The sequence below is a fragment of the Plecotus auritus genome (genome assembly GCF_963455305.1).
Source record: "Plecotus auritus genome assembly, chromosome: 2".
NCBI classification, from domain to species: Eukaryota; Metazoa; Chordata; class Mammalia; order Chiroptera; family Vespertilionidae; genus Plecotus; species Plecotus auritus.
Window position 1 is genome coordinate 23,665,969 of NC_137771.1, and position 13,364 is coordinate 23,679,332.

Here is a 13,364-nt window from a genome sequence, read left to right on the forward strand (position 1 = left end):
TCTGCCCTTCAATTCTGAATAATAGCTTTGCTGGGTAGAGTAATCTTGGTTGTAGGTTCTTGCTATTCAGCACATTGAAAATTTCTTGCCACTCCCATCTGGCCTGCATAGTTTCTGTTGAGAAATCAGCTGACAGTTGTATGGGTGCTCTCTTGTAGGTAATTAACTGTTTTTCTCTTGCTGCTTTTAGTATTCTCTCTTTGTCTTTTGCTCTTGGCATTTTAATTATGATGTGTCTTGGTGTGGTCCTCCTTGGGTTCCTTTTGTTTGGGGTTCTGTGCGCTTCCTGGACTTGTAAGTCTATTTCTTTCACCAGGTGGGAGAAGTTTTCGGTCATTATTTCTTCCAATAGGTTTTCAGTATCTTGCTCTCTCTCTTCTTCTGGCACCCCCATAATTCTGATGTTGGTACGCTTGAAGTTGTCCCAGAGTCTTCTTACATTATCTTCAACTTTTTGGATTTTTTTTTTTTTGCTTTTTGCTTTTTCGGTTGAGTGTTTTTTGCTTCTTTGTATTTCAATTCTTTGACTTGATTCTTGTGTTCCTCTTGTCTGTTTTTGGGTCTCTGTATAATATTTTTTATTTCAGTCAGTGTATGTTTAATTTCTAGTTGGTCCTTTTTCATATCTTCGAGGGTCTCGTTATATTTATTGGCCTTTTCTAGGATATTCTTGAAAAGCCTTATAACCGTGGTTTTGAATTCTATATCCAGTCGCTTGTTTTCCTCCATTTCTTTCATTTGTGATCTGTTTCTTTGACGCCGCATTTTCATTGCTTCCCTGGGTTGGTAGGGTAGATTTGTGTGCTAGGTTTCCTATATGGCCCAGTGGGTCGGCCTCCCCAGTTAACCTGAGGTGGACACTCTTGGTGCACCCCTTTGTGGACTGTGTGTACAGCCTTGTTGTAATGAAGTCTTGATTGTTGTTGGTATCACTGGGAGGAATTGACCTCCAGGCCAGTTGGCTGTAAGGATCAGCTGTGTCTACACTGGGAGAAGTTCGGTGCTGGAGACAGCCTTATAGGATTAGACTTGCCAAATTGCAATAGCCTCTGTGCTCAGCTTGGATGGGGTGGAGTCTCAGGGCGGAGCAGACAGTCTTGGCTTCCCGTCAGCCTTGCCCTTGTGCGCCTTCAGACCTCTGCCTTCCCCAGCTCCCGAGTCTCCGCCCGAGAGTCCAGATTCCCCCCACAAGAGCGTGGGTCCCCAGGGGCTTGCCTGGAACTGGGGTTCAGTGCAGTCAGAACTGGGGCTCAGTGCAGTCAGGATCTTCCGACTCCCTTCCACTAGGGAAAGCCTGTGGCAACCTCCGCAGCCTTTGTGCGCACTGGCACGCGCGCGCCTTCAGACCTCTGCCTTCCCCGGCTCCCGAGTCTCTGCCCGAGAGTCCAGATTCCCCCCACAAGAGCGTGGGTCCCCAGGGGCTTGCATGGAACTGGGGTTCAGTGCAGTCAGAACTGGGGTTCAGTGTGGTCGGGGGCTTCCTTCCCCCTTCCGCCAGAGAAAGTCAGCCAGGCTCTCAGCCGCCCTTCCTCTCTGCGCGCACAAAGACCCTTTGCCGTACCTCCAATTCTCTGTGAGCTTTTCTCTTTCCTTCTAGTTGTAGAATTTTCACTCAGCCAGCTTTCCTGTGTTTCTGGATGGTGTCCGTTCTGTCTTTTAGTTGTAGTTTTGAAATTGTTGTGCGAGGCAGCAGTTTAGGTGCTTACCTATGCCGCCATCTTGGTTTCTCAGAATGTGACTGTATTTGGAGATAAGGTCTTTAAAGAGGCAATTCAATTAAACAAAGAGGCAATTAAGTTAAGGTAGACCCTAATCCATTATGACCTGTGTCATAATTTCAGAGAGGAAGGGAGAGAGAGATAGAAATATCAATGATGAGAGAGAATCATTGGTCAGCTGCCTTCTGCACGCCCCCTAATGGGGATCCAGCCTCAACCCCTCCCCAGAACAGAACTCTGAACTCTAGGTTCATAGGTGGATGTTCAACCACTGAGCTACACCGGCTGGGCACACTGCATTTTTTAAACTAGTGGACAGAGACCTCCCCCATTCTGCTGACTAGAAACTGCTTGTTGACCTGTAGTCCTGTATTCTCCAACTCAAAGTTCCAATTAAAAGCCCCAAAGAGGCTGGGCCTGCTGGGCTGACCATCACTCCAAGGACGCTGCTCCTTTAGCTCTTGGCTGCTAAGGTGAAGTCATCAGCGAAAGCAAGATTTTTCTGTTTTGAGTGACTTGCTGACCAGGGCGCTTGTCATGGGACCAACGAGAGAATGAATGCATCATTCATCATGGTCCATTCCGTGGTGCTTTCTGGCTGCACTGGGAGGGATGGGCAACTGGGCATGCGGTGCTGGATGAAGAAAAGGTGGGAAAGTGCTGCATCTGTGGTGACTGGTGTTCTCTGTCCCAGGACAGTGGAGAAGGGGGAGACTGACAGAGGAAAAAGAAATGGTCTGATGTGGGAGGAAGGAGAGGTGCCCGGTGTGAATCTCAGGACTCTTTCACGGACAGAGCGGAGGCTGTGTCTGTGGATCAGCGGAGTCCGGAATCCTGATCTTTCGAGGACACTGTGGCAGCGGCTCTGGGAGGATCGCATGTAGTCCTTCAAAGCCGTGTGCCCGGGATGGCCGTCCTGGGCAGGCAGGGCAGTGCGGGCGCGCGCGCGCGGGCACACACACACACACACACACACACACACACACACACACACACACACACACACGACACGTCCTCGGGGCACTGCCCCCTCCGGCGCGCACGCCCGATCCCAACCACGCCCCCTGCCCCCACGCAGGGCTCGGTGGACCCGTCCCCCCCGGGCCGCGCACGCCCCCTCTGTGAGCCAGGACTCCGGACGGCGCGCGCCCTGCGCCCCGTCCCCACCCGCGGGCGCGCGCGCAGGCTCCCGCGCCCGCTCCAGCTGGCGGCGGTGGCGGGGATTGTTTTTGTTGTCGCTGAGGCCGGAAGAGCTGCGGGAGCCGGGTCCCTATCTCCGGGCCAGGCGCCGCCGCCGCCCCCTGCCCAGCGCCCGCGTCCCCGCGGCGCCCCTCCTCAGCGCCAATATTCCGGAGATCAAACGCTACGCGGCGGCGGCGGGGCCCGGAGCGGGAGGCGCCGGGGACCGGGGCGAGGCGGCCCCCGCCGCCGCCATGGAGGCGCTGGGACCAGGTGAGCGCGCCCAGGCCTGGCCGGCATAGGGCCCGGAACGGACGAGTGGGCGGGCGGGACCATCGCTCTCTGTAGCCCCCTTCGGCTCGCGCGTACCCTCCCCGGGTTCCGGTCGTCAGGCCCCGGGGGAACCGGACCCGTGCCCCATTGCACAAGGCGGAGCGAGCTGACCCGGGCCTCCGGGGGCGGGGACCGCGCCCCAGCTTGGAGAGATGAGCCCGATCTCTGAGGTCTAAGGGCGGGAGGCCCAGAAAGGTGACCCGCGCCCCAGGTAGAGGGGAGACCTGACCCAACCTCAGGGAGGTGGTTGAGATGAGGCCAGTTTGGGCCATCGAAGGGACGATTTGTGCCTGGTACGCTGCGAAGGCTTGGCCCGGACTGGACCGCGAAGGTCTCCCACCTACTGCCAGGGGTATTCTTGATTTGGGGCTGCAGTCCCATTTTTCTTTGCACTGGCAGAGGTCCAGAGCCTTAGATAAGGAATACCCCTTGCTCCGAAGGCCAAGGGGCAAAGTGCTCACCCTTTCTTGAAGTCCCTGAAGTCTCGGGGAATAAGGTCCTATGCCTCTACCTGTCAGCCTGTGTGATAGTCCCAGAGTGACAGGCGAGTTAGCAGCCAGCCGCTCCAGCACAGGCTTTGATGCCCTGAATTCTCTTCTAACTGGGTTCTGAGTGGTTATGAGGATCAAATGAAGGAGAAAGTGCTTTGGAAACTGTCATTTCCTATCATTGTGAATAGCTTCTGGCTTTCTCTCCCACTCTGCCCTAATCTGAGGAAGCTTTCCAGGATGTAACAAGTGGCCTACAGACTGCAGCCTGGTGCTCCCACCTCCAACCCCAACAGGTTTCTAATACTTCTGCTAAGAAGGGCAGGGTTTAGGGGCTGTGATAGAATTCACTTTAATATCCAACTTTGTCTACATAGTGGACTTAGTTGTAGAGCATTTCATTTTTTCTTTGGTGCATAGAATATTCACTTTACCGTTTGAGTTTGGAAACTTTGTAGGCTTTTTTTTTTTCCTTAGAACTTGTTCACATCACTGAATGACTTAATTTTACCTTAATTTGCTGCTTAAACTATTTTTTTTAAAAAGCCTTTATAATAAAATTTCATATGCCTTTTAAAAATAAATTGCTTTTGTAACATTAATATTATTTGGTAAACCTCAGTGTGAGTGTTATGCAGGGTTACTTCAGCTATAGCCTCTGGCTAAAGGCATGACCACGTCTTCAGGAACGTAACAGACTTCTGTTCAAATCCAATCTAGTAATTTAATAGTTGTATAACCTTGGGCAAGTTACTTAATTCCTTTGAACTTTCATTTCCTCGTCAATAAAATGAAGTAATAATAATTATGTGCTGCCAGATTGTTGTGAGACTGAAATGAGATAATGTATGTGAGAAGTCTTATTGTAGAGACCAATGCATTTGAGATACTTACAAATGTTCTGCCCTCACTCCCCTACTAGTAACTCATAATTGAAGCAACTGTTGCATGTGTGAGCTGGTATTGAAAGAGACTATGTAATTGTGTGTACAAACTGAATTTCATGGAAAAGATCAACCTGTTGGTGGTAGGAGCGTCCCAGGGATTTTTTTGTTTGTTTGATTTTAGCTTTTGCAGATTTGAGGACTTATCAGTAAGTTCACCCAGGATTATGGAAAATTAATTCTCACTAACCACATTTTATAAGATGTTAATGAATAAGCCAAAATGTCACATAGATCTTTTCTGTTGACTGGGATATTTTCTTGTCTGTTCTCTAGCAAGCTCCTTTTTTGGTGTCACAGTATCTTGGAAACCAAATTAATAACAAGAAGCTGCATGCCAAGCATAGAATCAGAGCAAAGGGAGTTGGTAGTCTTGTGGGATATTTTGCCCAGGTTGTTTTAGAACCTAGAGAAGCTTTCCTGCTTCTTTGTTAAAGCAAGGCAATCTAGAGCTTTGTGCCCTCCTCACTTCAGTAATCATTGGTGCATTCTTAGTTTTGCTCTGCTCTCCCCTCACTCCATTTTGGTTTCTGGCAACAATAATTTGGAAATATATTTAATTAGAATACCATTTATTTTTATTATAATAGTGATAACTTTTATTTTTACAGTGCTTCACAGTTTGGAAAGTGCTTTCACAGCTATTAGCTCATTTGATCCTCTGTGAGGTAGGCAAGGCAGGCATTACCCCCATTTGACAGATGAGAAAAGAGGTGCAGAGAGCTTAATTGACTACCAGGTCTCAAGGCTGAGTGGTGAAATGATGATGAGTCTGGGTCATCTGCCCTCCTTTTCATTTAAGGCTAACTTTATTCAATCTATGTTGTCAAATTTGTTTCCTTTTTGGAAGATTTCAGACTTGTCACCAAATTTTTGGGATGCCCCCAATATAAAGCCCAGGGACCTTTGAGCACTGTAATATTTATGCAGATACAATCTACTCACTTACATTTATTGAGTACTTACTATTATTATAAGACACTGTGTTAAGCCTCTGATATATGTTATCTCATGGGATTCTCATAATAACCTTAAGAGATAGATGCTATAATTACCACATATTCCCCATTTTATAGATAAGAAAACTGAGGCACAGAAGCCCAAGGTCATGCAGGTAGGGAGTGATAAACAGAATTGAAACCCAGGCAGTTTGGTGCCAGAGCTTTAGCCACTGTGCTTTTTCTTTATAAGTAGTTTGCTAACCTCAAAGAAACCAGCTTTTGGAGTGGAAAATTTTAGAATATAGTTTTCTAAATAAATCTTCTAAACTTATTAAAAGAAATGATCACTCACCTTCTAAATTTTCTTTCTTGCCAAAGAAAAGAAACATGCTATTTGCTTTTCTCTACTTCTTAATTCCTTTTCTTTCATTTCCTCTGCCTCTGTCCCTTTGATATCAAGTAGTTTAGAGAGGCAGAGATACCATTGGGGAAGAAAAAGCGCTGGACCTGGATTCTAGTCACAATTTAAAATCAAAGTCATGTGTCATTTGACCCATTCTATCATCAAGCTGGATTTCATCCTACTTTATGATATAATGATTGCTTAAGTGTATGTTGGGATATGCATGGCTGACTTACCTGTATGATTTGATTCAGTGTGCCTATCACATCTGATATTATTTATTCATTACCTCTTACCTTGTTTGTAAATATATTATCACACCCAAAGTAGATCCTCTTGTACACCAGAGGTGGAACTCGATTCTAAGCGATAATAATATTTTTAGGATAAATTATGTTTTAATGAAAAATAATTGTCAGTTCTTGGGTTTTAGGAATGACTGGACTTCTGTTTAGTTTCTATTTGGAACTGCTACAAGTGATCAGTTCAACATTTATTGAATTTCTACAATGTACTGGTCATTGAATTAGATCTTAAGGAGATAGCAATGAACTGGAGGTCCATGTCTTCTAAGTTTACAGTCTAGTGGAGACCGAGTCATTTAACAGGTTGTTTCTATTTACTTGTTCTAAGTGTTCCCTTATACAGAGCGTCTTGGGAACAAAGAGGATGCATCCTCCAGTCTGGGAGATTCTGAAGGCTTTCCAAGGAGGTTTACACCTGGCCTGGGTTTTGAAAGATGAGTAGAATTTAGGGGATAAATGAATAATGAATTTAATATGTGAAAATATTTCAGTACTTGAAGAATTAGTATATGGTGATCTGTCAACACAGATTTCATTAAAGTGTTCCTAAGTGATGTTGGACCACATAGCTTCTTGCATCAAAGTTTTCTTTCCTCAGTGAATTGTCTTCGTTCTTGGCGAAATGCCATTGCAGTAAAAGAACCTGTTATAACTTTCCATTGTAATCATAGCTCACTTTACTGAACACCTATAGCAGGAAAGATGTATATATTTTTTTAGGCCAGTGTCCACTTGACATTATCATAAAAAAGAAATAAGGTTTTTTGTAGACAAATATTTCCAAGACTGTGTTTCTCCAAACCTACATGTCAGTAGCACCCTGTCCCCCGCCAAGGGTGACAATTAAAAATATCTCCAGACATTTGCCAAATGTTTCCTGGGAGACAAAATCTCCCCTGGGTAGAGAACTACTGGTCTAGACTGTGAGTTCTTGAAAGCAGAGGCTGTCTTTTTCCTGAGTCCACAGTGCAGGTTAGACATGTAATCATGAATCAATGTTTGGTAAATAAATAAATAAACTAGACCTTATAATCAGGAAATATCAGATTGCACAGATTATAAAAATATCAGGTTATAAACAGGAAAATTTAGCATTATTGGTATTGTTTCACTATCTAAATTAGTAAGTAAATTGATAAATATAGCTGCTGTTTAACCTCCACCTGTCCATACAATTTACCATAATGTAGGCTAATTTGTGGAAGATTAGTGGATCATCTCCAGCCCAATCATGATGATGGTACCCAGAAAAATGCATATAATTGTGTGAGCCTATCTATAGATCTACTAATGGTCATAAAAGGTTTTCTACAGTAGCTGACATCTGAGAGGAGTTCATCATACTATCTCATTTTGATGTTCCTCATATTCAGAATAATGGCAGCATGGTAAAATATTAGAAATCCAGAGAACCTTAGGTCAAAAGACACCCCAAACTCTTTACATCATATTATGTTTAGTAAATAATAAGACCTTGTTAATTGTAGCTATAACCATCATCATCATCATCATGAAGGGAACAGTATCCTTCAGGACCAAGTAGCACATTGAATGTCTTTCAATCTCTTCAGGACCTCCAACCAGCCTGTTCCAGCCACCTCGTCGTCCTGGCCTTGGAACTGTTGGAAAACCAATTCGACTGTTAGCCAATCATTTTCAGGTTCAGATTCCTAAAATAGATGTGTATCACTATGATGTGGATATTAAACCAGAAAAACGGCCTCGTAGAGTCAACAGGTAAGGATTAGAAAGACTAGAATTCTATACCAATGCACATAACTTATTATGTATCGTACTGTTCTCTAATTCTTTCAGTATGCAGGCTTTGTTTTTCTCTAAGATAAGTTCCTTTGCTGTCTCATACTTTGTTATCCTCCACAGATTCTAGGAGAGTGCTGGATGCATCATTGTTCAGTCAGTAAATACTTATTGAAGGAAGAAGAGAGGTCACTCTTTCATTGTCCAAGGGTAGCAGAAATTTATAAAAGTAGGTGAAGACATTAGTGTCTATGGGAAATAGAACTACCTGGAATTTCAAATTTTATTATTAAGTGTTGGTAATGGACATGAGAAAAATATGTGTAAAGACAGATGGATCAAAAAAAAAAAAAGAAAACATAGTACATAAAAAAAAAAAAAAAGACAGATGGATCATCTTGGAGTACTGAAAAAAGTAAGCTGAGAGAGAAGTTCTGTTTAATTCCAGCATTACCCAAGAGGGGTCTGGATAAGGTAATTTAAGTATTGTGGTCTCTATGACAGGAATTTACCAAGTGTGAAGTCATAGTCCTGTAGCAGATATTCTTACAGGGTACTGAGAACACCCACTTTCCTTTTCTTTGTTTCCATACTTTGATATTCAAACAGTCTTTAATATTAAGATTCTTGCTTTTCTAAGGATGCTCTTGCTATCACTAACATTGGTAAGAAGCAGCTCCCAACTTTTCATTGATTCTAGCATTCCAAAATCTCACAGGCTCCATCTTAAACTGCATACTGCATTTATTTCAGGGCCTGCATACAGTGTGATCTGGCATAGATGCATGAACACTTAAGTAAAGCTATGCATGCTTGATTGAGAAAAAGACTTTCATTCTAAAAAGAAAGAAAATACATTGGTAACCTTTAGGATGAGGATATTTCACAACATTCCCTTCTCTACACCGCTTGAGAGCACTTTGGAATAAAACAAGACAGTCTGCAGAATTATAAATAGCCAGCATTAGTCAAAAGGATTGACTTATTCCTTTGAGAATGATGCATCTTAGATTTATGGATCCTCAGTTTTCTGAATTTCTGCCCAGTTTCTTTTCCAAAACCAGTATACTTGAATAAGGACATATATTTGAAACAAGCTTATCATCCTATGTACTAAAAGGCTAATATGCAAATTGTCCCCTCAACCAGGAGTTCGACCCGGAGTTCAATCAGAGGGCGGGGCCAACCAACCACCTGCAGCCCCTCCACCCGGCCTGCCCCATCCCCAATCAGACCCCCCAACCCTGATCTGACCGCCCACAGCCCCTCCTCCCAGCTAACCTGCCGATTGGACCAATTGGGGTGGGCGGGGCCGGGCGAGCCAGCGGGATGCCAGTGGGCCTCTAGTTCAATTATGAACTTGCTATACTTAGATACCTAAGAGAGGTTATTCTTTCTTATAAGGCTATGTTTATCATAGGGGAGGAATTTGGAAAGCAGGAGTGTGAGAGGATGCCATAAATTTTATCTCTCTTTCCTTTTATTCCTCCCTTTTGTTATCTTGGAATTGCTTGTGTTTCCTTGTTGCTGTTAAATATATATATTTTATTGACGTCAGAGAGGAAAGGAGAAGGAGAGAGAGATAGAAACATCAATGACAAGAGAGAATCATCAATTGGCTGCCTCCTGCCCACCCCTGTGTATTGAGCCTGCCACCCAGGCATGTGCCCCAACCTAGAATCTAGCTGTGACCTCCTGGTTCTTAGGTCGACACTCAACAACTGAGCCATGCCGGCTGGGCCTATTAGCTATTTTTTTAATTAATTGAATCAGTGGTCACTTTAACGCTTATGTTTTCTAAGGGCTTTTGAACTGAATTTAGGTGATTAAGGTATGATGATAGTTTCCTTACCATTCACCATTTTTCAAAGCTAACCTCCACTATCTCCATTACCGTTAAGGGAGGTAGTAGATACAATGGTGCGGCACTTCAAGATGCAAATATTTGGTGATCGGCAGCCTGGCTATGATGGCAAAAGAAACATGTACACAGCACATCCACTGCCAATTGGACGGGATAGGGTAAGTGTTAACAGCAAGAAATATTTACTAAACTTACTATGTAGTAGTAACTACATAAGACAAAAATGTTTCCTTTTCTAATAACAATTCAATTCTTAGTTGTTTCTCATAGTGATGATAAGTCTTTCTGTCCATATTGTCTTGTCCCTTAGTTAATCAATAATTGAATGAGATGAGCATTAGAATTTAAGTTGATTGCACCATCTTTACACATATTCCAGATTTCTCACATTGTTAAAGTTCTACCTGAATCTAAACAATGAAGTTTTTATAAATTGTAGCATATTGTATAGCACCCACTTATGAAAGTATTCATAATACCACAGTAACTTTTTAAAACATTTATTTTTAAAATTAGAAAAGCAACATGCAACTGTATACTCATTATAAACTTATTTAGACAACCTAGAAATGCTATGGCTTCCTGACTCTCCACCTGTCTTCAATCCCATTTTCCTTTTCAGAGGAAACTAATAGCTTGGTATGTATCCTTTCAGATGTTTTTATGTGCATTAGCTATTTATGCATTTATTTATGTACATTCTTATTTATTTGCATATTGTTCTGATATATTTTTTCATTTAACAATAGGCCTAGGAAATCTTTCCATTTCTGTACATTTAAACCTACCTTACTATTTTTTTTATTAAAAATTTTTTATTGTGGTGCAGTGTACATAATATAAAATTTACTATTTTAACCATTTTTACGTGTACAATTCTATGGCATTACTAGTAAGTATATTCACATTGTTGTGCAATCATGACCACTATCCATCTCTAGAATTTTTTCATCATCCCAAACTGAAACTCTGTACCCATTAAACAATAACTCCCCATTTCCTCCTCCTCCAGTCCCTGGTAACCACTATTTTACTTCCTGTCTCTATGAATTTGACTATTCTAGGTACACTTCATCTAAGTGGAATCACACAATATTTGTCATTTTGTGTCTGACTTATTTCATTTAGCGTAATGTTTTTGAGGGTTATACATTTTGTAGCATCTACCTTATTTTTAAACTATTGCATCATATTTAGTATTAAAATATTCCCCTGTTGATGGACATGTAGGTTGTTTCCAATGTTTTGCAATTACAGAAGTGTAAAATGTCTTTATGCATATACTATTTTGAATACTTCTGGGATCTTTCTCTCAGGCTTTATAAATATGCACGTACATGTATTTTTCCTTAGGTTGATATGGAAGTGACCCTTCCAGGTGAGGGTAAAGACCAAACCTTTAAAGTGTCTGTTCAGTGGGTGTCAGTTGTGAGCCTTCAGATGCTTTTAGAAGCTTTAGCTGGGCACTTGAATGAAGTCCCAGATGACTCAGTACAAGCACTTGATGTTATTACAAGACACCTCCCCTCCATGAGGTTAGTACCTTAGTTTGAATTCTTTGCCACAGATATCAGACCTTTTTCTGATAGTTTGCATTAGAGTTATTGGACGTTTTCTGTATAAGTCAGTGGTTCTCAACCTTTCGAATGCCGCGACCCTTTAATACAGTTCCTCATGTTGTGGTGACCCCAACCATAAAATTATTTTTGTTGCTACTTCATAACTGTAATTTTGCTACTGTTAATGAATCGTAATGTAAATATCTGTGTTTTCCGATGGTCTTAGGCTCTACAGCAACGGTTCTCAACCTGTGGGTGGCCTAAGACCATCAGAAAACACAGATATTTACATTACGATTCATTAACAGTAGCAAAATTACAGTTATGAAGTAGCAACGAAAATAATTTTATGGTTGGGGGTCACCGCAACATGAGGAACTGTATTAAAGGGTCGCGGCATTCGAAAGGTTGAGAACCACTGGTATAAGTCATAGTTTCAACTTGGTTTCAACTTACAAAGACAAGTTCTTATTGTGAAACATGCAAACTCTTATTTCTTCAGGTACACTCCAGTGGGCCGTTCCTTTTTCTCACCTCCGGAAGGTTACTACCACCCTCTGGGAGGGGGCAGGGAAGTTTGGTTTGGCTTTCATCAGTCTGTGAGACCTGCCATGTGGAATATGATGCTCAATATTGATGGTAGGATGGAACTGTCTTTACCCTTTCGTCTTTTGGCTGGTTTTCTTAATCCTGTCCCTTTCCCTGAAGCTAAGTATCCTTCCTCTCTGTTTGTTAGTATCTGCAACTGCTTTCTACCGGGCTCAGCCTATCATTGAGTTCATGTGTGAGGTTTTAGACATTCAGAATATCAACGAGCAGACCAAACCTCTAACAGACTCCCAGCGTGTCAAGTTTACCAAAGAAATCAGAGGTAGGTATTTACATTAGCATAGTCTTGGAGAGGCCGTTCAGCCTGGTGCAAGGAGCATGGTCTTGGAGTCAGACTCACCTGGGCTTCCATCCCATCCCAGAAAGTTCTATAACTGGGATGTTGGGCAAGTTACTTAACCACTGTGAGCCTTAGATTAATCATCTCTAAGGTAATATAACTTGTAAGATCATTGTGAGAATTGAATGCAAATAGATGTATAAGCTTCTGGCACAATACCTGTCACATATCAGACATTTACTAACTTACCCTTACTCACTTAAAAACCTCCATTTTGATAAACTAACACAAGTTTATTTATTTTCCTTTTGGAATTTCTTTTCTTCTTGTTTGTTATTAGCTATCTTCTCTCACTAGAATATAAGCTTCATTAACACCAGAACATAATTGATGCTTGGTAATTATGTATTGAAGTAATAAATTACAGTGGTTACAAATCTTAAGTCATCAGGGTTCTAATATTTTCTGCTTAGCTGAGGCTTTTTGCCTATACTTGATGAAAGTGTTCTTGCATCCTTGCAATGTATGTCCTGTACAATGGCATGCCTTTCTGAAGACATTTGAATCTGTTTTTATCACTATGATTTTATTAAAACTGATGTTTTAACTTTTTTTTCAACTTCAGGTCTTAAAGTTGAGGTGACTCACTGTGGACAGATGAAGCGAAAATATCGAGTTTGTAATGTGACCAGACGGCCAGCCAGTCATCAAACGTATGTTAATATATATAACTAGAGGCCCGGTGCACGAAATATGTGCACGGGGCGGGACAGGAGTGGAGGGGAGTCCCTCAGCCTAGCCTGCACTCTCTCCAATCAGGAATCCCTCTTGTAATCTGGGACCGCTGGCTCCTAACCACTTGCCTGCCTGCCTGCCTGATCGCCTGCTGGCCTGGCCGCCCCACAACTGCCCTCCTGCCGGCTTGGTCGCCCCCTAACTGTCCGAAAGGAAGTTGGACGTCCAGAAGATGTCTGGTCACCCAG

The 13,364-nt window shown here is 42.6% G+C and overlaps 1 protein-coding gene across 1 annotated transcript in view; it reads left to right on the forward strand.

The window, feature by feature from the left end:
* The first annotated feature begins 3,043 nt into the window (after nucleotides 1-3,043).
* The window catches only part of LOC308240378 (protein argonaute-4), a 35,999-nt gene continuing 25,678 nt past the window's right edge, over nucleotides 3,044-13,364 (forward strand). The window contains exons 1-7 of the mRNA XM_080653291.1: nucleotides 3,044-3,170; nucleotides 7,883-8,048; nucleotides 9,971-10,091; nucleotides 11,287-11,468; nucleotides 11,995-12,131; nucleotides 12,229-12,363; nucleotides 13,007-13,094. Of these exons, the coding sequence (XP_080509417.1) occupies nucleotides 3,152-3,170; nucleotides 7,883-8,048; nucleotides 9,971-10,091; nucleotides 11,287-11,468; nucleotides 11,995-12,131; nucleotides 12,229-12,363; nucleotides 13,007-13,094 (848 nt within the window). The 5' untranslated portion in view covers nucleotides 3,044-3,151. The remainder of the gene's footprint in view (nucleotides 3,171-7,882; nucleotides 8,049-9,970; nucleotides 10,092-11,286; nucleotides 11,469-11,994; nucleotides 12,132-12,228; nucleotides 12,364-13,006; nucleotides 13,095-13,364) is intronic.